Source organism: Hylobates moloch, unplaced genomic scaffold, assembly GCF_009828535.3.
Source record: "Hylobates moloch isolate HMO894 unplaced genomic scaffold, HMol_V3 SCAFFOLD_5, whole genome shotgun sequence".
Taxonomy (NCBI): Eukaryota; Metazoa; Chordata; class Mammalia; order Primates; family Hylobatidae; genus Hylobates; species Hylobates moloch.
Genome location: NW_026652280.1, coordinates 110329278 through 110353905, shown reverse-complemented (window position 1 = coordinate 110353905; position 24628 = coordinate 110329278). Strand labels below are relative to the sequence as shown.

Genomic DNA, 24628 nt, shown 5'->3' with positions numbered 1-24628 from the left:
ACTTCTTCCTTTCCAATTTGGATGTCTTTTATTTCTTTTTCTTGCTTAACTGCTCTTGCTAGAACTTCCAGTACAGTTTCAAATAGTAGTGGTGAAAGTGGGCATCTTTGTCTTACTCCTTATCTTAGGGGCAAAGCTTTCAGTCTTTCACCATTGAGTATGATGTTAGCTGTGAGTTTTTCGTAAATGCCCTTTATCATGTTGAGGAAATTCTCTTCTATTTTTAGTTTGAGCATAAGTCCTTTCACTCTATTAATGTGATAGGTTACATTCATTGATTGATTTTCTTATGCTGAACCATCCTTGCATTTCTGGGATAAAGTCTACCTGCCTATGCCTGTAATTCTTTTAATATGCTGTTGGATTCAGTTTGCTAGTATTTTGAGGATTTTTGCATCACTATTTATAAGGGATATTAGTCTGTAGTTTTCTTGGAATGTCTTTGGCTAGCTTTGGTATCAAGATAATTACTGGTCTCATAAAATGAATTAGGAAATCCTTCCTCTTCTGTTGTTTTTAGAAAAGCTTGAGAAGGATTGCTGTTAATCCTTCTTTAAAGGTTTGGCAGAATTCACCAGTGAAGCTAGCTGGTTCTGGGCTTTTCTTTTTTGGGTGGTTTTTGCTTCTTGATTCAGTCTCTTTACCTGTCACAAATCTATTCAGATTCTCTTCTTGAGTCAGTTTTTGTAGTTTGTTTTCAGGAATTTGTCCACTTCATGTAGGTTATCTAATTTTTTGGTGAACAATTGTTTATCATATTCTTTAAAAAAGGTTTTGTTTTTTTTTTTAGCGTTGGGGGTCTGTGTTGCCCAGGCTGGAGTGCAGTGGTTATTCACAGCTGTGATCATGGTGCACTGCAGCCTTGAACTCCTGGCCTTAAGCTATCTTCCTGCCTCAGTCTCTTGAGTAGCTGGGACTACAGATGCACACACCAAACAAACCGGGCCATAAGGTTCTCTTTTAAAAATCTTTTTTTTTTTTTTTTTTTTTTTTAATTTTGATTTTCTTTTTTTTTTTTTTTTTTTTTTATATTTAGGTTTTAGGTACATGTCACAATGTCAGGTTTTTATGTATCCATGTCCATGTTGATTCCGCACCCATTCTCCTTTACATTAGGTATACTCTAATCTGTCCCCCCCCCCCACACCCCCCACCCCACAACAAACCGAATGTGATGTCCCTTCTGTGTCCATAATTTCCATTGTTCAATTCCACCTATGATGAGAAATCGGTGTTTGGTTTTTGTCCTTGGATATTTACTGAGAAGATGTTTTCATTTCATCCATGTCCTACAATTTATGGCTGCATAGTATTCCATGGTGTATATGTGCTTATTTATTTCTGTAAGGTCAGCCGCAGTGTCTCCACTTTTATTTGTGATTTTAGTTATTTGCATCTTCTCTGTTTTTTTTCTTTGTCATCTAACCAGAGTTTTGTCAATTTTGTTGAACTTGTCAAAGAACCAACTTTTGGTTTCCTTAGATTCTCTCTATTGTTTTTCTATTCTCTGTTTTATCACCACTCTAATTTTTCATGTTTTTGTCTGTTGTGCAGGTTATGGGCTTGGTTTGCACCTCTTTTTCTAGTTCTTTAAGTTGTAAAGATTATTGATTTTAGACCTTTTAAATGTAGATATTTACTACTATTAATTTTCTTCCGAGGATTGCTTTTGCTGCATCCCATCAGTTTTGGTATGTGTTTTTGTCTTCATTTATCTGTATTTTCTAGTTTTTATATGTCCTTAAATTGACTTCCATAAGTATTTTAGAATGAGGTTATGAAGATACCATCCTTATGCTTTCAAGTTTTGCTTTAGTGCTTCCTATTGGTGGAACCTAGTAGGGAACCAGCTGACAAAAGAAAGATGTAATTTGCAGGGTCTAAGCCCCAGCATCATGAAGCATAGACGACGGAATTTGGAATTATATAGAAGAGTGGATTTGGAATTGAAAATTTTGGTTTACTTACTGATGCTGTCTGGCTTTCTGAATTTTAGTGTATGAACTTTGATTAGGTCTTGATAAGCAGTCAGTGGAACAGCCTATGAGGGACCTCTTCCTTGTAGAATTGGAATTGAATAGCCAGCAGCTCACCTCAGACAAAATGGATGCCTGGTGGAATGGGCCTTTTCTCAGTAGAGCCTTGCAGAATTTTATGAGTTGTGCAGTCTGAGGTTTTGCCCCAGGTAGATGAGCAGGAGGGTGTCTTTCCAGTAGTAACAGAGACAAGCTCTCTTAACCTGTGCTGGAGGATATACCAGTTCTCAACTCAGACATGTGATAGACTTGCCAAGAGAAGAACCTATATAGGTGAGTTCCTTGCTAGGTTCCAGGTCTCTTCCTAGGTTCCTGACAGTGCCTTCTATCTGAATGTGTAGTAGTAATTATGGTCTGGTTGACTGCCTTCCTGCATTCCACCCTATTCTCATCTACACCATATTCAGAGTAACTTGGAGTGTTAATCATGTAGGTAGGATCCTTCTCTATTTTTCAGGGATGTTGTGATGGATCAAAGTTTTCTATTCTGTATTGTTTGACTTGCCTTAGCAAGAATTGAGGGGGTGGGGTGGGGAGTTAAAGGCATGTGCTTAGATTTTATTCCCAGAATACTTTTCCATTTGTATTACAAATAATTACAGGAGAGGAATCCTGGATACAGACAGTAGACAGCAACTGTAACACATGCAGAAAAGGTATTTATTGGAAGGATGTTAGACTGTAACACATGCAGAAAAGGTATTTAGGTTGGATATTAGGTTGCTTCAGAATTGACATAAAAGTCTGAAGAACTAGGTTTAGTAAATAGGCATTAAGTGAAGCCAGATACACAGAACCACTGTCAGTGCTGCTGATTAATGAGCACTGGTTATGGCATTGCTACCTCTGGATACTGGATGTCTCTGCTTCCAGAGTGATTTCTTAAATTGAGTCCTTGTTTCTTTACAGGTGTATAGTACCAGCCGTAGCATCTCATTGCTTACACATAGGTGATAGGCAATACCCTTGCTGCTAGATGTTAGGAAGATTAAGTATCTTGAATTTTTCTGGCTTCTGTAGGAAGAGGAGGGATTCTGCTACCATTATACTAATTAATTCCTGAATGTTTTGGCAGCTTAAGAGACATAAAGGAAACTGAAAGGAATCCTGCATTTTATTACAGTGACTTATAATAAAATAAGGGGATGATGTTTTTATTTGTGCTGTGCTATTTAGAAATGTAGATATAAATAGACTTTCTAGACTCTATCCTTTCGGCACTTTCTGTTCAGGGGTTTAAAGTAGGGGTTGGTACTGTTCACCTGAGAGGGAGCTTGGAAACATGGGGACATTTTTTGGTTGTTAGAATGATGGGGATGAGGGCACTATTGCATTTAATGAATGGGGGCTGGGTGTGCTAAACATCCCATGGTGCCTTGGTGTTTGTGCACAATAAATAATTGAATTATCCTCATAATGCCAGTAGTGCATTTAAGAAAAACCAGGTTATATGGATATCTTGGTGAAGGACTAAAAGTTATTACTAGCTTCCTTTGCTTCACTGTATGAACCCTCTGGCTGAGGATTATTTCTCATTTCGTTGCTTTGCTGTTTTCTTTCGTTAGTTCAAGGGACTTGATTCCTTTCAAGCTCCAAAAATGTTATTTTTAAACTCTGGCTTTGGCTGGGCTCAGTGGCTCTTCCCTGTCTCTAGAGTCCCTGTTTCTCTAGAAAAAAATAAAAAAATTAGCCAGATGTGGTGGCACACACCTATATTTCCAGGTACTCGGAGGCTGAAGTGGGAGGATCATTAAAGCAGGAGGCTGTAGGGAGCTATGATTGTGCCACTGTACTCCCACCTGAGTGATAGAGTGAGACCCTATCTCTAAAAAGAAAACAAACAAACAAAAACTGTGAAAAGGTGCCTGCTAGCATGGGAGAAAATATTTGCAAATCATATGTCTGATAAGGCATTAATATCCAGAATATATAAAGAACTCCTACAACTCAACAACAACAAAAAACCTGGTTTAAAAATGGGCAAAGGACTTGAAAAGATATTTTTCCAAAGAAGATGTACAAATAGCCAATAAACACATGAAAAGATGCTCAACACCACTAATCATTAGGGAAATATAAAGCAAAACCACAATAAGATACCCCTTCACATCTATTAGGATGGCTGTTGTGAAAAAAAACAACAACAAAGTAACAGGTGTTGGAGTGGATATGGAAAAATTGGAAACCTTGTGCATTGCTGAGAGGAATGTAAAATGGTGTAGCTGCTGTAGAAAACAGTATGGTGTGTTCCTTTCAGCAGTCTTTGTATAGCCAGTAGTTGTGATTCTAATAAAAGTAGCAGTTGGTTTGGGACTGATAGTGATTGTTATGATTTCAATTGGGTGTTGCTGACAGTATGTGGTTCTTGGTATCTGTGAAGACAAGCCACATAAGCTATCTCATTTCTATCTTACATGAGTGGTGTGGATCATTCCGTATCGGTAGGTTCACTAACGCAAATGAAGTACATTTAAAACAATGTAAAAGGTAGTAGTAAATGCAAAAGTATGGAGGTAAAGGTGTACCATTAGTTTTTGGGCTTCAAGGCTTGGAGCTCAGGGTCAGCGGCTGTCTTAGTTTGCTTGAGCTGCCTTAACAAAGTACCATGGACTGGCTGGTTTAAGCAACAAACATTATTTCCCACAGTTCTGGAGGCTGAGAAGTGATGAAGATGCTGGCTGATTCAGTTCCTGGAGAAAGCCCTCTTCCAGGCCTGTAGACTGCCACTTTCTCTGTGTGTCCTCTCATGGTCTTTTCTCCATGTGTGCTTGTGAAGAAAGAGACAACAGCTCTCTTTCTCTTCCTTTCCTTATAGGGCCCCACCCTCACTACTTAATCTAATCCTGATTACCTCCCAAGGGCGCCCTCCCCCGCCCGTCATCTCCAAATACCTCCCCCATCATCTCCAAATACTATCACTTTGGGAATTAGGGATTCAACATATGAATTTTGGGGGGACACAAATATTTAGTCTATAATCGAATCAGTCTGAGAGATAATATCTTAGTAACAAACCAGATAAATCTAGGCTGACCACAGAAACAAGTTGTCAGTTTGGAGAGGCCAGACAGAAAGGAAAGATGTGAGCCAATAAGACAAATTAGAGACACTTGAAGAGAGGGAAAATTCAAAGCCTGAGAATGGAATGGCAGAGATTTGAGAAATTATCTATAATAACAAGGAGTGATGGCTATAACAATTTTGTTTTGGGGTTCTTACTGCCTTAGATATATGTAGGCAGAGGAGACATGGTAAAGATGCTGTATTAGGCTGTTCTTGCATTGCTATAAAGAAATACCCGAGACTGGGTAATTTATAAGAAAAGAGGTTTAATTGGCTCACAGTTCTGCAGGCTGTACAGGAAGTATGGTGCCAACATCTGCTTCTGGAGAGAACCCAGGAAGCTCATAATTGTGGCAGAAAGCGAAGGGCGGAGGGAGTAGGCATCTCATACAGTAGGAGCGGGAGTGAGAGAGTGAGTGGGAGATGTCACAAACCAGGTCTCATGAGAACTCACTATTGTGAGGACAGCACCAAGCCATGAGGGATCCATCCCATGACCCAAACACCTCCCAACAAGCCCCACCTCCCCAACATTGGGGATTACAATTCAACATGAGATTTAGTGGGGTCATATATTAAACTGTATCAGATGCCTGTAGTACTAATAACAGCTTTGGGCCAAGGGCTGCACAAAGACCGCATGGGTGATGTTTTACTCCACAAGAAAAGAATGGTGTACCAAAACCTTTTTAAAAATAATATTTACAATAAATTATTTTCATGTCTTCACAGATAACCCATAATGACTTTTTGCTTTGTACTGATGGTGATTTCTGATAATCAACATCCTGGTGTATCAGTGCTGTTTCTGACCTCTTTCTGATGGTAGCTTTTGATGAAAAACATACAAATTTTTGATAAAGGATCTTTACGGTGATCAGAAATCCACTTCAACTTTTATCCTTTATACTTCAAAATGTCAATGAGAATGACTACTTAAGCTACCAAATCCCATCTAAAACAACCCCCCAAAATCTCATACAATATTGAAGCTAAAAGAAAGAAAGAGTTACTGTGTGCATGATAGTTTCTTCTTTTTCCTTTGGGTTTTATACCTTTTTCAGTTTCTGATTTGTTACAGCAGCAGTCCCCAATCTTTTTGGGACCGGGGACCGGTTTCATAGAAGATAATTTTTCCAAGGACAGTAGGTGGGGTGGGGGATGATGGCTTCAGGGTGAAACTGTTCCATTTCAGATCACCATAAGGAGTGTGCAAACTTGATCCCTCACATCAGCAGTTCAAGATAGGGTTTGCGCTCCTGTGGGATTCTAATGCCATCGCTGATCTGACAGTACGTGGAGTGCAGGTGGTAATACTTGCTTGCACAGCTCACCTCCTGCTTGCCAGCCGAGTTCCTAACAGGCCCTGGACTGGTACTGATCTGTGGCCTGGGGGTTGGGGATCCCTGCATTACAGGAAGGCCAGGCCTTATTTTATTTAGAACCTGTATACTGGGGTAGTGATTTTCAGTATTTTTTGCATTATGTGTTTTAAAACTACAACAAAGCAATTTAAAGGTTTTATAAGGTTTATACCTTTTTTTTTCTTTTTTTAGTGTGTGTGTCTAATTGCACTGCTAGAACCTGTAATAGATTTTTGAGTAGATTTTTGTTCTTGATCTTAACGGGGAAGCTTTCAGTCTTTCACCCTTGAGTATGATGGCTGCTGTAGGTTTTCAATAGGTGCCCCGTATCAGATTAGGAAATACCCTTGCATTCCTAGTTTGCTGAGAATTTTCATCAGGAATGGATATTGGATTTGGTCAAATACTATTTCTGCATCTCTTGATGATCATGAGGTCATTCTTTTTAAGTCTTTTAATGTAGCAAGTTGTTACATCGATTGAGTTTTGAATGTTAGACACCCTTTGGTAATTATTCTATAATCTTAAAAGTAGTTTTCTATGTTTATGAGGGATATTTGTTTGTTTATTTATTTATTGTATTTGTCTGATTCTGGTATCAGAGTAATATTGGCCCCATGAAATGAGTTTGGTTTTCCATTTTCAGTGTCCTGAAAGAGTTTCCATAGAACTGGTATTGATTTTTACCTAAATGCTTGATAGAATTCATCAGTGAAATAATCTGAACTGGAGTTTTCTTTGTGGAGAGGTTTTAACTATACATTCAGTTTCTTTAATAGATACAGGCTGTTAAGGTAATCTAGTTCTTGAGTTCACTTGAGTAGTTTTTTTTTTTAAACAAGGAATGTGAATTACTGAATTTTTGATATAAAGTTGCCAATAATAGTTTCTTACTGTCATTTGAGTATTTGTAGGATTGTAATTGTATCAGTTCTCTCATTGCTGATATTGGTAATTTGTGGTTTCTCTTTTTTCCCTTTTCTTGTCATTGTTAGAAATTTATCAATTTTATTGATCTCAAATAACTAGCTTTTGGATGTATTGGTTTTTCTCTGTTCTTTTGTATTTTAATTCTTGTTTTGCTTTTATCTTTATTATTTTCTTTCTTCTTCTAACTTTGGGTTTAATTTTCTCTTTTTTCCATTTTCTTAAGTTAGAACCTGAGGTTCTTGATATAAGATCTTTTTTCCCCCAATGTAGATTGCTATAATTCTCTCTTTAACTTTTCTTTTTTTCTTCATATTGGCATTTAGTGCTATGAATTTCAGTCTAAGAAGTACTTTAGCTTTATCTACAGTTTGATGTTTCCATTTTCTTTCGGTTCAGGGCACTTTCAAATTTCACTTTTTAAAAAATGCCTTTATTGAGATATTATTCACATACCATACCATCCACCCATTTAAAGTATACAATTCAGTGGTTTATTCGGAGTTTGGTATATTTAGTATATTCACAATTATCTGCAATCATCACCAGTCATCTAGTTTTACTTTTGATTTCTTCTTGGACCTGTGATTATTGAGAAGCGTTTTATTGAGTTTATGAATATTTGGAGACTATCCAGATACTTTTATGTTACCTGATTTCTACTCTAATCCCATTGTAGCAAAAAACATACTTTATATGGTCTGAATACTTTTAATTTCATTGAAACTTGTTTATGGCCTAGAAAATGGTCTGTATTGGTACATGTTCTGTTTGCATTTAAACAGAATGTATATTTTGTTGTTGTTGAGTAGAGTGTTCTGTAAATGTCAATTAGGTCAAGTTGGTTGATAGTGTTGTTCAAGTCTTTTATGTCCTTATTGATTTTCCTTCTATTTTGATCAGTTATTGAGTGAAGGATGTTGAAATTACCTACAACATTGTGAATTTGCTGACTTCTTTCATTTCTATCAGTTTTTGCTTCAGGTATTTTGAAATTTTGCTATTAGGTGTGTAACGTTTATCATTGTTATATTCTCTTGACATATTGACTGAGCTCATTAATACAAAGTGACCTTTTTTAATACCTGCTCTAAAAGTTACTGTCAGATTTAATATAGCTGTTCTCACTTAAACTTTATTGAGTTACTTTACACACTGTAAAATTTACCCATGTTAACTGTACAGTTAGGTGGGAGCTATGCCTCCTGTATATAGGATGATGATTTCCAAATCTGTGTTTTCAGCCTTTGACATCTGAAGCTATGAGCTTTGTTGACTTTTTAAACTTAACAGGTCTAAAATCATACACATTCATCTCTTTCTCACTCCTTCCCTTTATCCCAAATCACCCTTTCTTTCTTTATTCTTGGTTCGGTTAATGGCATCCCTTTCTATCCAGTCAGTATTGTGAAAAATCTATTATTGTTAATTCCTTTTCCTTCTCATGTTTAATCACTTGCCTAAATTTCTAGCTTTCTAAGGTCACTTGTATTGGTCCTTCTTCTCCGTATCTACTTTAAATACATTTTATTAGGCCCTTGTCATTTTTTGCCTGGGAGGATTGCTGTGACCTCCTGACTCCTTTTCCTACTTCCAGCCTTATATCTTCTCCCTTTCTACTCCCACATTGCCCCAAGTCAATCCTGAGGAGGCATTCTTTCCAAGATTTAAGTACAGTCATGCCATTTTCAAGTTGAAGTTCTTTAGTGCCTTGCATTTTTCCCCAGGCTGCATTGTTAGGTCAATTAATGATTGAGCTTTTGTCTTCTCTAGCGTCCTTGCTATGCTGTCTGTCCTACTTTACTGCACTCTCCCCTACACTGCACACTATACATTAGTGGCCACACCAAGTTAATTGCTAACTAGTAAATTGTGTTACTTCTTCTGTGTCTTTGTACACTCTGCTTTCTTCGTCTAGAATGCCCTTATTACTTGATCTGCATGGCAAACTCTTATTATTTTAATTTTTATTTGAAGATCATGTATTTCTTTTGCTATTTCCCTATGTAAATCTGCTTTCAAGTCATATACCTGTATGGTTAACAAGTGACTATTCTTTTCTATGTATGTCTTACCTTTTCTGTAGCTGTCCGTGGTATTTATTTCCTCTTTCACACATTTTGTACTTACTTTGTTTGTGTATTCATTAGATTGTGAACTCTTGTGGGCAAATCATGTGCCTTATTTTTCTCTGTATCCCTTGCCTTTCACATTTGGTAAATTTTATTGAGTTAAGCTGAAATTACTTGAATGACAGATAACCACTGATTTAATCTGAAATTACCATAAATGCAAACTGAAATCCTTTGAAAACCCTAGTTAGAATAATCTATAACTGCTTTCTACAGAAACAAAATCTTTTAATAGCCAAATAGGTGACCTATACCTAACTAAAGATAGAGACAGTAAGTTTGTGTTGATGGTCCATGGCTGCATTATTAAAGTGGGAGTGCTAAAGCACTTAGTATTTTGTAGGGGCCACATGACCAAAGTAATTGGATTTGGTATAAAAGCTTGAGGTTCTGTGGATTTCTCAGTGCTTAGCTTTAAATCTTTTTTAGCCTCTTTCATGTGGCCAACCAATTCATATTGAGAAACAGTTGGGCTTCTTCATTAACATGTTGTTTTAGGAATGGGATTACTGTTAAGGAGTGGTGATCTCAAATGTGATACAGTTTGTCCTGTTTGGCTTTGAACTACACTGGAAAGTATGTGATTCTTAAAATGATAATGTTCAGAAACTTTTGGTCGTTTGTAAGACAGTATTATTCTGTGCAGGTAGAGTACGTTCATTTGCTGTTGAAAATCATCTTAGACCAGATTTGTAAACATCTCCCTTATGATAACACCATTTTAATTAACCTCTTGGTTATTTCCAAGTTTAAGGAGATCTTCTTTTTATTACCTTAAGGGCATGGCATTTCTTTTTGGAAGGTCTTAAATTCCTTCAGGCACTTGCCAGTAAAGCAGTGTAGAATGCTGTTGTTTCATTATTTTCTGTACCAGTTGCTGACTATCCTATAGTCATTTCCCAGAATCATTCTTGGCCTGTATTGTGCACAAGTAACTATTTATATAATTGCTTCAACTATTTTGTGTGTGTGTGTGTCTTCCTGGATTCTCTGAAATTTCTTTTGAATATTATTAAAATATAGGATGTTTGAGAAGGCTATTTAATGTCTAACTTTGTCATAAAAAAACTTTTAGTATTGGCCATTGTTACTTATCTTTTAAAAGGTAGCATTACATTGTTGATTCATTCATGCCTGGCTAATTTTTTTGTATTTTCAGTAGAGACGGGGTTTCACCGTGTTAGTCAGGATGGTCTCAATCTCCTGACCTCGTGATCCGTCTGCCTCGGCCTCCCAAAGTGCTGGGATTACAGGGGTGAGCCACTGTGCCTGGCCTTCATTTTCTCTTTTTATGTTGCTGGCTGGCTAGGACTTCTAGTACAATCAAATAGAAGCCGTGATAGTGAGCATCCTTACTTGCTTCCCTCACTTTGAGAGAGAATTACTTCTGTACTTTGATTATCGGGAATGTGATTTGCTGTAGTTTTTGGAAATATATTTTATTAGGCTGAAGAAGTTCTCTTTTTCTCCATTCACTTTCTTCTTCTGTTTCTACTGAATGAGTGTAAGGGCAGAAGTGACCAAAAGGCTGGAACACTATACTTTTGGGGTTACATTGAAGATGATAAAACCAATGATCAGAGGCCTGTTGGTAAGGTAGGTTTGAGGAAGAGGCAACGTCAAAGGAAGGATCAATTTTTAACGGTGGTGGATAGAAGAGTGATGTAAAGTGTAGGAAGTGGAAACAGCAAGTGTAGTACTGTTTGAAAAAGTAAAGTGAAGGAAGGGGAACACCAATGAAGGTTGAAGTGGAGGCAGTTTTGAGGGGAGTTTTTATTTATTTTTAAAGGACAGGTGAAACTTCGTATTTGTAAGTAAAGGTTAAAGCTCCAGTAGAGAAGGACAGAGTGAATATAAAGGAAAATTTTTGCCAACCAAAATTCCAGTGTAATTTTATGTATCCCTATGTAAATTAGAATCATCCAGAATGCTTCCAAACATGATTCAAGAGCCTCAGCGGCTTAAGCAAGACAGAAGTTAATTTCTGTTCACACGTATGAATTCTGCAGGACAGTTTCAATAAGAGAGGCTGAGAAATAGAGTTTTTATTTAGCAGGATCATGGGCTTAGCCAAAACTTGAGGGCTCTAGGACTAAGGAAGAAGAAAGAAAAGATTTTGGGAGACAGTTTTCAGTATCTGCACAGTACGTGTGAGAAAACTCTTAAATTTATCTCTCTCAGTATTTGCATAGTGTTTAAGAAGTCAAAATGCATTTGTCTATATCTAGACTCTTACTAGCTCCTTGACCCTGAACAAAGTATTTTTCTCTTCATTCCTTAATTTTTTCATAATAAGGTAGAGAATAATGGTGTTTGATAGAGAGTACCTCGTAAGTTGGTATGAGAATTAAATAAGATAATATATGTAATTGATGAAGCCATTGCCTTGTACATCTAAGCTACAATTACTAGTTTTGTTGTCATTTGCCCTTGCTCTTCAAGGATCAGGGATGTGTTGAAGGACAAAACATACACACACAAAATAAAATAACAAAAGCAACAAACAAAACCTTATATTACTTATGGGATATCCAAAAGTTAATTAAATATTACACATTAAGATACAATTGAAAAGAGTAACTTCAAATCTCATGAGAACTTGTAGATATAAAACTAGATTTTATTGGAAACCTTGGAAGGTACTCAGCCAAACTGCAAAGTTTGAGGGCACGGTTCTTCACATGACCACTCTCACATCTGGCACCACTTGCAAATTCAGAGGGCTCCCCAGACCACCCTCTGGCTTGATAATTTGCAAGGACTCACAAAGGGATTACAGATTACAGGGATCGAGATTAAAATCAGCCAAGGGAAGAAACACATAGGGTGAAGTCCAGGAAAGTTCCAAATGTTGATCTGCCAGTGTCCGCTTCCCATAGAGTGAGGACATGTTCTTCCAGCACCAATGTGTGACAGTATGCATGATTGCCAACCTGGTAAACTCATTCAAGCTTCAGTGTGTAGAGTTTTTATGGGGCTTCATTATGTAGGCGTCATTGATTGATTACTCAATTGCCTGTATGGTTGAACTCAGTCTCCCAATGGACTGATACTGTGTAACCCAGAGCCTTGTCCTAAGCCATATTGTTGGTGTTTATGACATGGCTAGCTTTTACTTTAAAACTGTTAGTTGTGGCCAACCCTACCTGAAGATCTGGTATGGCCAGCACCCATCATAAACAAGCACACTTCTATCAACTATGACACATTACCTCCCAGAAGCTGAAGTCAATGGTGAGACTTCTCTTTGCACAAGGCCAAATTCTTTACTACACAGGAAGATACAAGACACTGATGAAAAGGAATGATCTTTACAAATGAAAGTCTAACATAATTATCTGTTGAAAATACCAAAGTTAAAAACAATCTTAAAAATATATAAGAGAAAGATCATCCAAGTGAAAATAAAACCCCCAGCTGGAGTAATTTAAAAATCTAGAAATTTGGCTGCCAAAGCAAAATTTGAGGAAGCATTTGCATGGAGATCAAAATGAAAATAAAATTTTGAGTCATATAGGGAAGAAAACTAGCAAGAAAGTTCATAGTGCTACTAAATAATTATTGTGAAAACTCAAGGAAAAAAGGAAATAAAGTACATTATTTGCTTTGGCAGTTGTAAAGATTGCTGCATTCACTTGTAATTTGGAACAGAGAAGTTAGAAGGATTGAAATTATTGACTTACATGTGTATAGAACATTACTTTTTACTTGATTCCAAGGTAAGTACAAGGAATTACTTAGCAAAAAAGGGTTATAGTGTTTTAAAAGTGGTATAGTCAGAGTAGTGTATGTTTTCCTATCTCTGTTAATGAAGGTACTAATCATAGAGGCTTTTGTTTTAGTGATTGTTCCAGGTTGTAGTGTGAGGCATGGGCAGAGCTGGAACTAAAATCTTTGTCTCCTGACTTTTGGGTTAAGTATACTTTTTTTCTAACTGCAAAATGATTCCTCTTGGAACCCAGTTAACAGGAGGTCTGACTGAATTTCCTGGAATTCTGGAGTTTCTCTTAGGACCAGTCTGGTTAGTCTTTTCTTGCCCTCTAGTTGATATTGGTTCTTCTGAAATAGTTTACTCACTAAACTCTTAAGCAAATAGTGCTTTTTGAGGGACAAATAAAAATAAATCTATAGATTATTTAGATTTTCAAAATGTGTTTGAATAAGGCTCCTCACAGTATTGCAACAGTGTAGGTTCTGATGAGCAAAGTTTGACTGCCTTAACAATAACAAGTGGGATAAGATGATTGGAGCTTTCCTTTAGAGCAAACATTTAGAGGTCTCAATTTTTTATTTTTAAAAATAATTATAAAAATTATTATACATGTTGCTATCAAATGTACTTTTCACCTGTGGAGGAACAACTGATGCTAACACGAAGTTAATAGCAATAGTAAGTGAAAATGGAAAACTGTTACATGGCAGTGTTATTAAGGGGTCTCACCATAACACCATGTCATTAATTTTAATATGGATTTTTAATATTTAATATGCATTTGTATTGCCTGCCCTGTAGTGAGAGCTGCTGTTTATAACCCTTTTTTTCTTTTTTTTTTTGGAGACATAGTTGTTTTTTTGGAGACACAGTTTCGCTTTTGTTGGCCCAGGCTGGAGTGCAATGGCATGATCTCAGCTTAGTGAAACCTCCGCCTCCCAGGTTCAAGCAATTCTCCTGCCTCAGCCTCCTGAGTAGCTGGGATTACAGGCACCTACCACCATGCCCAGCTAATTTTTGTATGTTTAGTAGAGACGGGGTTTCACCATGTTGGCCAGGCTGGTCTTGAAGCCCTGAGATCAGGTGATCCACCCACCTTGGCCTCCCAAAGTGCTGGGATTACAGGTGTGAGCCACCACACCCGGCCTTACCACTCTTTTGACTGTTTGTAGCCTCATGATGGTATATAGACTTTCTATATCATATTTACTTCAGATGGGGTCTTAGAATCTGTATTTGCATTTTAGTGTTTTTAAACACCTATTATATGCCAGGTATTGTCCTAGGCATTGAGGGATACGTTGGAACAAAAATCAGATAGGGTCTCTGAACTTAATGGAGTTACTAGTCATCAGGAGAGACAGGCATTACTCAAAGAATCACATGTGGTTGAGTACTGTGAAGGAAAGATACATGGTGCCATCAGACTGTATATTAGGGAGATTTGTCTAATCTAGGAGATACCTGAAGAAATTATGATTGATCAGTGACTTGAAGGTAAAGAAGAAATTGTAAGAGTGTTTTAAGCGAGGAAACCTCATGCATATGGGATGCATATGGGGCTATTGATGGGAAAGAAAATGATACGTAAAAGAACTACAAGAAGGTGGCTGGGCACGGTGGCTCATGCCTGTAATCCCAGCACTTTGGGAGCCTGAGGTGGGCGGATTGCCTGAGCTCAGGAGTTCGTGACCAGCCTGGGCAACATGGTGAAACCCCGTTTCTACTAAAATACAAAAAATTAGCCGGGCGTGGCGGCGTGTGCCTGTAGTCCCAGCTTGTTGGGAGGCTGAAGCAGGAGACTGTTGAACCTGGGAGGCAGAGGTTGCGGTGAGCCAAGATCGTGCCACTGCACTCCAGCCTGGGTGACAGAGGGAGACTCTATTTCAAAAAAAAAGAAAAAAAAAAAAAAAGAACTGAAAGAAGGTGTGTGGCTGTAGAACAGAGAGCTAGAGGAGTATGTATGAGATGAAGCTTGAGAGATAGATAGAAGGTACATTATACAGAATTCCTTAATAGTCCATAATATAATTCCTTAGGATAAGGGAAGCCATGAAGTGTTTTAAGTGAAAGTGAGGCATAGTCTGAATAATTTCAGAAAGCACATTGGGTCTATAGTATGGATGGAGAATAGCTTGTGGGTGGGTTGGGGAGTGGTTGGAGAGTGAATGTGTGAAGACTGTTGGAAGCGTATTACAATAGTTTAGGTGAGGCATGATGGTAGCCTCCTTATTGTGGTTCCATCGCACGCTAAAAAGAGTATGCAGAAAAGGAGGAGTATGACTAAGTAAGTTCAAGAAGTGTTGTGTTAGGCAACTCTATTGCAGAACATCTCAGGGCTTTTAAAATGCCCATGTGCATGGTGAAACTCTGCGAGGGGATATGGGATGTTTTGTGGCATATATGTCTTGCCCCCCACAGGGTGGGCTCTAGAAAGTGGTGTGTAATACCTGTTCGTGGAAGCTCACTGGTAGGTGAAGATGCTTTCTGAGTGATAACATATGAGCTATTGCAAACATGGTTGGGGATTCCACATGCCGTTTAGCAATAACTTGGGGATAACATGGTACTTGGAGATAGAAATGGAAAGCTTGTTTTCTTGGGGAAATCTCCCCATTTGTCATCAGGATGGAAAATTACCCTTGAAAGAGCCAGTCTTCCCCATTTGATGTTGCTCTTCTTTGGGGCCCATTTCCAGGTCCTCTGTTTTTCTGAATCTATGTGCATGCTTGCATAGTGAGTGGGTGAGTTGGGGAAATTCTCAGCTGGAAATGTCAGAATACCCACTGATAGTTACTCCGTAGAATCTGAAATCTTGGGACAATTGAGGGCCGTGGCGGTAATTCATAATAGCAGGCACTTTCCCTCTTTCTCTTCTGTCATGAACCATGTTGGCCATTTGACCTCAGGCTTATTGTCTCTTGATTGCAAGATGGCTCTCTTAGCTTTAGGCTTCACAAATACATTTGAAGACAGGAATAGGTGGTTGGGTGGGTTTAGACTTAGCAGGTAAATGTCCTTTTCTCAACTGGCTCTGTGCATTTGTTAATCTGTAAAGGAAAATTCCTGATAGTTCCCTTTTTTCTCTTTGGTTGAAATAGGGTTTTATGGCTACCCTTAGCTGCAAGGGCAGCTGGGAAAGACTTGATTAACATAGATGGATTATGATCTGTTCTCTGGGGGTAGTAGTAGCACAGTGTTTTTCTGTTGGTAAAATGTGGGGCTGGGATTGGAAGGCTCTTGGGTGTTTCTGCCTTGGATGTCTTATATAAGACTTCAATCAGCACCTATGTGCTGATGATGCCCTTGTCTGCCTGAGTCGCCTGAACAGATCAGCCCTCATGTCAGTTTCTCATGGATTCATTCAGGGACCAACCTTAGTTCCCTGCCCTATTCCTCCCACATCCATCCAGTCTGTCTGTAGGCCCCATGGATTCTTCCTGCCTGGTGAATGACCTTTTGTGTTACTGACCGTCTAGCCTACTTCACCTCCCTCTCCCTTTTCTCTCTCTCGTTTCTCTTATCAGCACCTTTTCAGTGCTAATAACTCATTTTTTCTCTAGTGTTTAACATTTTATTGTTAATACTACATAATATTAGATTGTGAATTTTTCTTTTGGCATATAGGTTTATGATTTAGGACGTGCTATTCATGTAACTACCATCATAATTATATATGTAACAATTCTATCATTTAAAAAAAATACTCCCTTGTGTTATTCCTTTATAGTTAGCCCATCCGTCATCCATAATTCCTGGCTACCACTAATCTATTCACCATGCCTCTTTTTTGTCTTTTTTGAGAATATCATATAAATGGAATCATATAGTATACCTTTTGAAATTGGCTTCTTTCACTCGGATAAGAATGCCTTTGAGATCCATTCAAGGAGTGTGTATAAACAATTCACTCCTTTTTATTGCTGAGTAGTAGTCCGTAGTGTGGATATACCACAGTTTTGTTTAACCATTTATTTTTGGAGGATATCTTGATTGTTTTCAGTTTTTGCCTATTATGGATTAAGCTGCTATAAACATTTGTGTATAGTCCTTTGTCCTCCTTTTTTTTTCATTATGGCAAAATACAATTAACATAAAATTTACCATCTTAACCATTTTAAATGTATACAATTCAGTAGCATTAAATACATTCATATTGTTGTACAACCATCACCGTCATCCATTTCCAGAACTCTTTTCATCTTGTAAACCTGAAACTCTGTACCCATTAAACAATAACTTCTCATTATCCCATCTCTGGTTCCTGGCTACCATCATTCTACTTTTTGTCTCTAGGGTTTTGCCTTCTTTAAGTACCTTCTACAAGTGGAATCATACAGTATTTGTCTTTTTGTCTTTTTGTGCCCAGCTTGTATAAAGGTTTTTTTTTTTTTTTTGAGATGGAGTCTCGCTCTGTCACCCAGCTGGAGTGCAGTGGCGCAATCTCGGCTCACTGCAAGCTCCGCCTCCCGGGTTCACGCCATTCTCCTGCCTCAGCCTCTCCGACTAGCTGGGACTACAGGCACCCGCCACCACGCCCGGCTAATTTTTTTTGTATTTTTAGTAGAGACGGGGTTTCACCGTGGTCTCGATCTCCTGACCTCATGATCCGCCCGCCTCAGCCTCCCAAAGTGCTGGGATTACAAGCGTGAGCCACCGCGCCCGGCCGGTTTTTTTTTTTTTTTTAAATGATCACGAGTCTTTATTTCTCTGAGATAAATGCCGAGAAGTGCATTTGCAGGATTCTGTGATAGTTACATCTTTAGTTTTTTAAAAAAACACAAACTTTTCCAAAGTGGAAAAATTTACACCATTTTACATTCTCACTAGCAATGTTATAAGTTCAGCCATCTGCAGAGCTTGAATTAAATTTCTGGAGAGATGACCTATTGACTCTTGGATTAGGTGTTTACCCTTAGAGTAGTCATCGTTGGTTGATTGATTTGGAAAAGAATGGTTTACAGTAAGTACCACTCTTGTATTCATTCCTGTGGATTGGGGTGGATATAGAGGGAATATTGAACTCTCTTTCACAAAAGTAGGGCTGAGTAGAAAATGGTGTAGGTGTCCATTGCAGTAGTGGTTTCCAAATCTGTGTGTAAACCAGAATCATCTGAGGAGCTCTTCATGATACAGATTCATGGGTTTCATATAGACCTACTAAATTGGAATCTGTTTTTAACAAGAGTTCAAGAGAGTTTCAAGTAGTCATGCCCACATCAGTTGGGAATGTTACATTATAATATCTATGTACTTTTGAAAATTTAAAGGTTTTAGAAGCATATGCTGTACTATATAAATGAAAAACTTCCTGTTCTCTTATCTTTTCCTCTTTTTCTTTGGCCTTATGTTTATATTTTTGTCTCTTCTCTGATACTTATTCTATTTTTGTTTTCTCTCCTCCGTTTAGTTTTCACTGGTGTCTATTTTTTGCAAATGTCTGTGGATAAGTTACTGTTATCTCTGCTCTTAGCCTGGAAATTGTATAAAGAGATTATAAACAGAGTTTGATGTTAGGTATCCAGGGTGCCTTTTCTTTCTCATTCCAGATCCGAATCTGTCTCACTGATAATTCTTTCCTTTTAATGGCAAAAGTAGAAAACAAGTTCCTGGGTTTAATGGAGAGGTCTTTATGTTTTATATTTAAAGGTTGACATTCTTAAGTAGGCTCACTCTTATGTTTTATTTCCTTCTTTTCTCACAGGGAGGAAGAAGAACGTCTGAGAAATAAAATTCGAGCTGATCATGAGAAGGCCTTGGAAGAAGCAAAAGAAAAATTAAGAAAGTCAAGAGAGGAAATTCGAGCAGAAATTCAGACAGAGAAAAATAAGGTAGTCCAAGAAATGAAGATAAAAGAGAACAAGCCACTGCCACCAGTCCCTATTCCCAAACTTGTAGGAATAAGTGGTGGAGACCCAGAAGATAATGACATAAGAGAGAAAAGGGAAAAAATTAAAGAGGTAATAAGCTGAGTTTTGTGATATGGAGTGTTTATGGATTTGTATTTGGATATAAACAAATTATATAATCTATGGTATCCTGTTTTGATCTGTTTGTTCTTGGGTCATAGTTGTAGTATAGTTTCCAGGTTGGTAATAAGGACTAGAACTCTTTCTTTTTTTTTTTTTTTAAATGTTAATTTTAATGTAATTATTGGACACTTAAAATATTTTTGATACAACTTTTGGATGGTTAGTGCCACTCATTCTTTGTTCAGAGATCTTTTGAAATTCAGCATTTTATTAATAATATATTTGTATATAACTTATTGTCTAAGCAGTTTCTTAAATGTTCAGTTACAAAGGGACTCTGCTAGATACTATGCAGATCACCTCATAAACATGCTTCTAAAGAGCTAGCATTATATCTCCAATTTTTTAAGGAATATGTCATGATATCCCTCAGAAGTCTTTCAATTTGTTATTCTGTAGTTACTTAAAAGTAAAGAGAATACCAGATGGGAAAAATCTAGTGAATATTTGAGTTAAACTTTGTTAATTAGAACTCCTAAAAATTCTGGGTGAAGTTTGTAATTATACTGCCTGTGAAGACAAATATTTTATCAGAGTGTAATTGTACCAACAATATTTCAGAAGGTTTAATTATTATGAAGTAAGATAAATTTAGTTCAAGTAATCAAATATCTATTTGGATATATTCTAGTAATAGATACGGAAGGTATAGCAGATACTTTAAGCTTAGCCTTATGAATTATTATAAAACGTTGACCTTGATGGAGTAGAAATAGAGCTGTGCTCTGATTTTACCTCACCTCTAGAGTCTGTTTTATATGTAGACTACTTAAGGCACTTCCTTCGGACAGTGTTGGGAGAGACAATGATAGATTTTTTTTCAGATGCCTGACTTGCTTTTTTTCAGATGTCATTACAATGTACTGAAATACTGTTTTCAAATACGTAATAATTCAGATAGATAACTGCGTGTGTTCAGGGGACCCCCAGATGATCCTCAGGTTCAGTGACTCACCAGAAGTACTCACGGAACTCAGCATATAGAAATATATTTTAATTTGCTGAACTTTTATCCTGTTATTTTACTGAAGTTATTTATTCTTACAGCTTTTTTGTAGATTGCTTGTGATTTTTCTTATACATAGTCATGTCTTCTGTGAAGAGATACTTTTACTTTTTCCTTCTTGATTTTTATACCTTTCATATTTTTTTTCTTGTCATACTGCAGTGGCTAGGAGTTCTAATACATTGTTCAAAATAAGTGGCGAGAATGGACATACTAGGTTTGTTCCCAGCTTTAGGGGTTAAGCATCCAGTCTTTTGCCATTAACTATGTTGTGTCAACTGTAGGTTTTTTAAAGATGCTGTTTATTAGGTTGAGGATGTCTCCTTGTAGTTGTAGTTTGAGAGTTTTATCATGAATGAGTGTTGAATTTTGTCAGATGCGTTGTCTTCATTTTTCTCTAGATGACTGTGTGATTTTTTTCCTTTATTCTGTTAACATGGTAAATTACATTGTTTTTTGGATGTTAAATTAGTCTTATATTCCTGGGTTAAACTCCACTTTGTCGTGGTATAGTATCTGTCTTAGATGTTGCTAATTTTTCTTAAGGAATTTTGCATCTGTGTTCTTGAGATACATTGGTCTTGAGTTTTCTTGTAATATCTTTGCTTGATTTTGGTGTCTGATTAATGCTGGCTGCATAAAGCAAGTTAGGAAATGTTTAATGAATAGTATGCTGTTAAATGAATAGATTTTCGGTCTACTATTATATAATTCATCTGATACATAATTAAATAGTCTGCTGTTGTATAACTCAGAACTCCTTGGGTTGTAAGACACTCAGCTCAAACTAAGTGATACAAATAGTATTTATTGGCTTAATGGCTCTAAACAAGGGCTTCAAGTTTGGCTGAATCCAAGCCTGTAGATATTATTGTGAATGTTAAGCATCTGTCTCTTTCCTTTTGCTAGTTTCTCCATGCTGGCAGAGAGCCATTATGAGCTCCAGGATTATATATTACATAGACCATGAGATTGCAGAATAAAAAAATCCCTCTATCTCCTGGTGTCTATAACAATATGTGTAAAAAGAACTTGGTTGTTCCTACTTGAATCACATGTATCCACTCACTTTGTTTAGGGCAGGGGTTGACAGCTACAACCGTGGGCCAAATTCTGCTTGCTGTCTGTTTTTTAAAAATAAATTTTAGGACGGGCACGGTGGCTCACACCTGTAATCCCAGCACTTAGGAAGGCCAAAGTGGGTGGATCACAAGGTCAGGAGATCAAGACCATTCTGGCTAACATGGTGAAACCCCGTCTCTACTAAAAATAACAAAAAATTAGCCGGGCGTGGTGGCGCTCACCTGTAGTCCCAGGAGGCTGAGGCAGGAGAATGGTGTGAACCCGGGAGATGGAGCTTGCAGTGAGCTGAGCTTGCGTCACTGCATTCCAGCCTGGGCGACAGAGCAAGACTCCATCTCAAACAAAAATAAATAAATAAAATAAATTTTAATTTGAACACAACCATGTCCATTTACTTACATATTATCTGGGACTGCTTTTGTGCTGTAACAGCAGAGTTAGTTTGTTGATCTCTGGTCTAAGGATAAGGGATTTTCTAGCTAGGCTGAGTTAATTGATAGTAGAAGCAGCGCCTCTTGATTGACAGCTCTGTTATATGTGAGGAAAGGGGAGCTGTCCCCCAAAAGACTTAACATTTCTCAAAAGGAAAGAATCCCAAACAGATATGTACCTCCTGAAGAAAGAGGACTTGTCTATTATGCCGATTTTTTTCCTGTCATATAGATGAGATTAAACATAATTATGTATGTTTTCATACTGATACAAATTTTTTTAAATTTATTTGTTTATTTTTATTTTTTAATTATTTATTTTTTTTATTATTATATTTTGGGTTTTAGGGTATATGTGCACAATGTGCAGGTTTGTTACATATGTATCCATGTGCCATGTTGTTTTGCTGCACCCATTAACTCGTCATTTAGCATTAGGTATATCTCCTAATGCTGTCCCTCCCCCCTCCCCCCACCCCACAACAGTCCCCGGAGTGTGATGCTCCCCTTCCTGTGTCCATGAGTTCTCATAGTTCAATTCCCACCTATGAGTGAGAACATGAGGGGTTTGGTTTTTTATCCTTGTGATAGTTTACTGAGAATGATGTTTTCCAGTTTCATCCATGTCCCTACAAAGGACATGAACTCATCATTTTTTATGGCTGCATAGTATTCCATGGTGTATATGTGCCACATTTTCTTAATCCAGTCTATCGTTGTTGGACATTTGGGTTGGTTCCAACTCTTTGCCATTGTGAATAGTGCTGCAGTAAACATACATGTGCATGTGTCTTTATAGCAGCATGATTTATAGTCCTTTGGGTATATACCCAGTAATGGGATGGCTGGGTCAAATGGTATTTCTAGTTCTAGATCCCTGAGGAATCGCCACACTGACTTCCACAATGGTTGAACTAGTTTACAGTCCCACCAACAGTGTAAAAGTGTTCCTGTTTCTCCACATCCTCTCCAGCACCTGTTGTTTCCTGACTTTTTAATGATGGCCATTCTAACTGGTGTGAGATGGTATCTCACTGTGGTTTTGATTTGCATTTCTCTGATGGCCAGCGATGATGAGCATTTTTTCATGTGTTTTTTGGCTGCATAAATGTCTTCTTTTGAGAAGTGTCTGTTCATGTCCTTTGCCCACTTTTTAATGGGGTTGTTTGTTTTTTTCTTGTAAATTTGTTTGAGTTCATTGTAGATTCTGGATATTAGCCCTTTGTCAGATGAGTAGGTTGCAAAAATTTTCTCCCATTCTGTAGGTTGCCTGTTCACTCTGATGGTAGTTTCTTTTGCTGTGCAGAAGCTCTTTAGTTTAATTAGATCCCATTTGTCAATTTTGGCTTTTGTTGCCATTGCTTTTGGTGTTTTAGACATGAAGTCCTTGCCCACGTCTATGTCCTGAATGGTATTGCCTAGGTTTTCTTGTAGGATTTTAATGGTTTTAGGTCTAACATTTAAGTCTTTAATCCATCTTGAATTAATTTTTGTATAAGGTGTAAGGAAGGGATCCAGTTTCAACTTTCTACATATGGCTAGCCAGTTTTCCCAGCACCATTTATTAAATAGGGAATCCTTTCCCCATTTCTTGTTTTTGTCAGGTTTGTCAAAGATCAGATAGTTGTAGATATGCGGCATCATTTCTGAGGGCTCTGTTCTGTTCCATTGGTCTATGTCTCTATTGTGGTACCAGTACCATGCTGTTTTGGTTACTGTAGCCTTGTAGTATAGTTTGAAGTCAGGTAGCATGATGCCTCCAGCTTTGTTCTTTTGGCTTAGGATTGACTTGGCAATGCGGGCTCTTTTTTGGTTCCATATGAACTTTAAAGTAGTTTTTTCCCAATTCTGTGAAGAAAGTCATTGGTAGCTTGATGGGGATGGCATTGAATCTATAAATTACCTTGGGCAGTATGGCCATTTTCATATTGATTCTTCCAACCCATGAACATGGAATGTTCTTCCATTTGTTTGTATCCTCTTTTATTTCATTGAGCAGTGGTTTGTAGTTCTCCTTGAAGAGGTCCTTCACATCCCTTGTAAGTTGGATTCCTAGGTATTTTATTCTCTTTGAAGCAATTGTGAATGGGAGTTCACTCATGATTTGGCTCTCTGTTTGTCTGTGATTGGTGTACAAGAATGCTTGTGATTTTTGTACATTGATTTTGTATCCTGAGACTTTGCTGAAGTTGCTAATCAGCTTAAGGAGATTTTGGGCTGAGACGATGGGGTTTTCTAGATATACAATCATGTCATCTGCAAATGGGGATAATTTGACTTTCTCTTTTCCTAATTGAATACTCTTTTTTTCCTTCTCCTGCCTGATTGCTCTGGCCAGAACTTCCAGCACTATGTTGAAGAGGAGTGGTGAGAGAGGGCATCCCTGTCTTGTGCCAGTTTTCAAAGGGAATGCTTCCAGTTTTTGCCCATTATGATATTGGCTGTGGGTTTGTCATAGATAGCTCTTATTATTTTGAGATACGTCCCATCAATACCTAATTTAGTGAGAGTTTTTAGCATGAAGGGTTGTTGAATTTTGTCAAAGGCCTTTTCTGCATCTATTGAGATAACCATGTGGTTTTTGTCTTTGGTTCTGTTTATATGCTGGATTACATTTATTGATTTGCGTATGTTGAACCAGCCTTGCATCCCAGGGATGAAGCCCACTTGATCATGGTGGATAAGCTTTTTGATGTGCTGCTGGATTCGGTTTGCCAGTATTTTATTGAGGATTTTTGCATCAATGTTCATCAAGGATATTGGTCTGAAATTCTCTTTTTTGGTGATGTCTCTGCCAGGCTTTGGTATCAGGATGATGCTGGCTTCATAAAATGTGTTAGGG

General features: G+C 37.6%; 1 protein-coding gene across 2 annotated transcripts in view; it reads left to right on the top strand.

Annotated features, from left to right (window-relative positions):
* Positions 1-24628, top strand: part of MAN1A2 (mannosidase alpha class 1A member 2) — a 176262-nt gene that overhangs the window by 16048 nt on the left and 135586 nt on the right. For both annotated transcript variants that reach the window (XM_058439415.1, XM_032154871.2), the window contains exon 2: positions 18939-19194. In XM_058439415.1, the coding sequence (XP_058295398.1) occupies positions 18939-19194 (256 nt within the window). The remainder of the gene's footprint in view (positions 1-18938; positions 19195-24628) is intronic.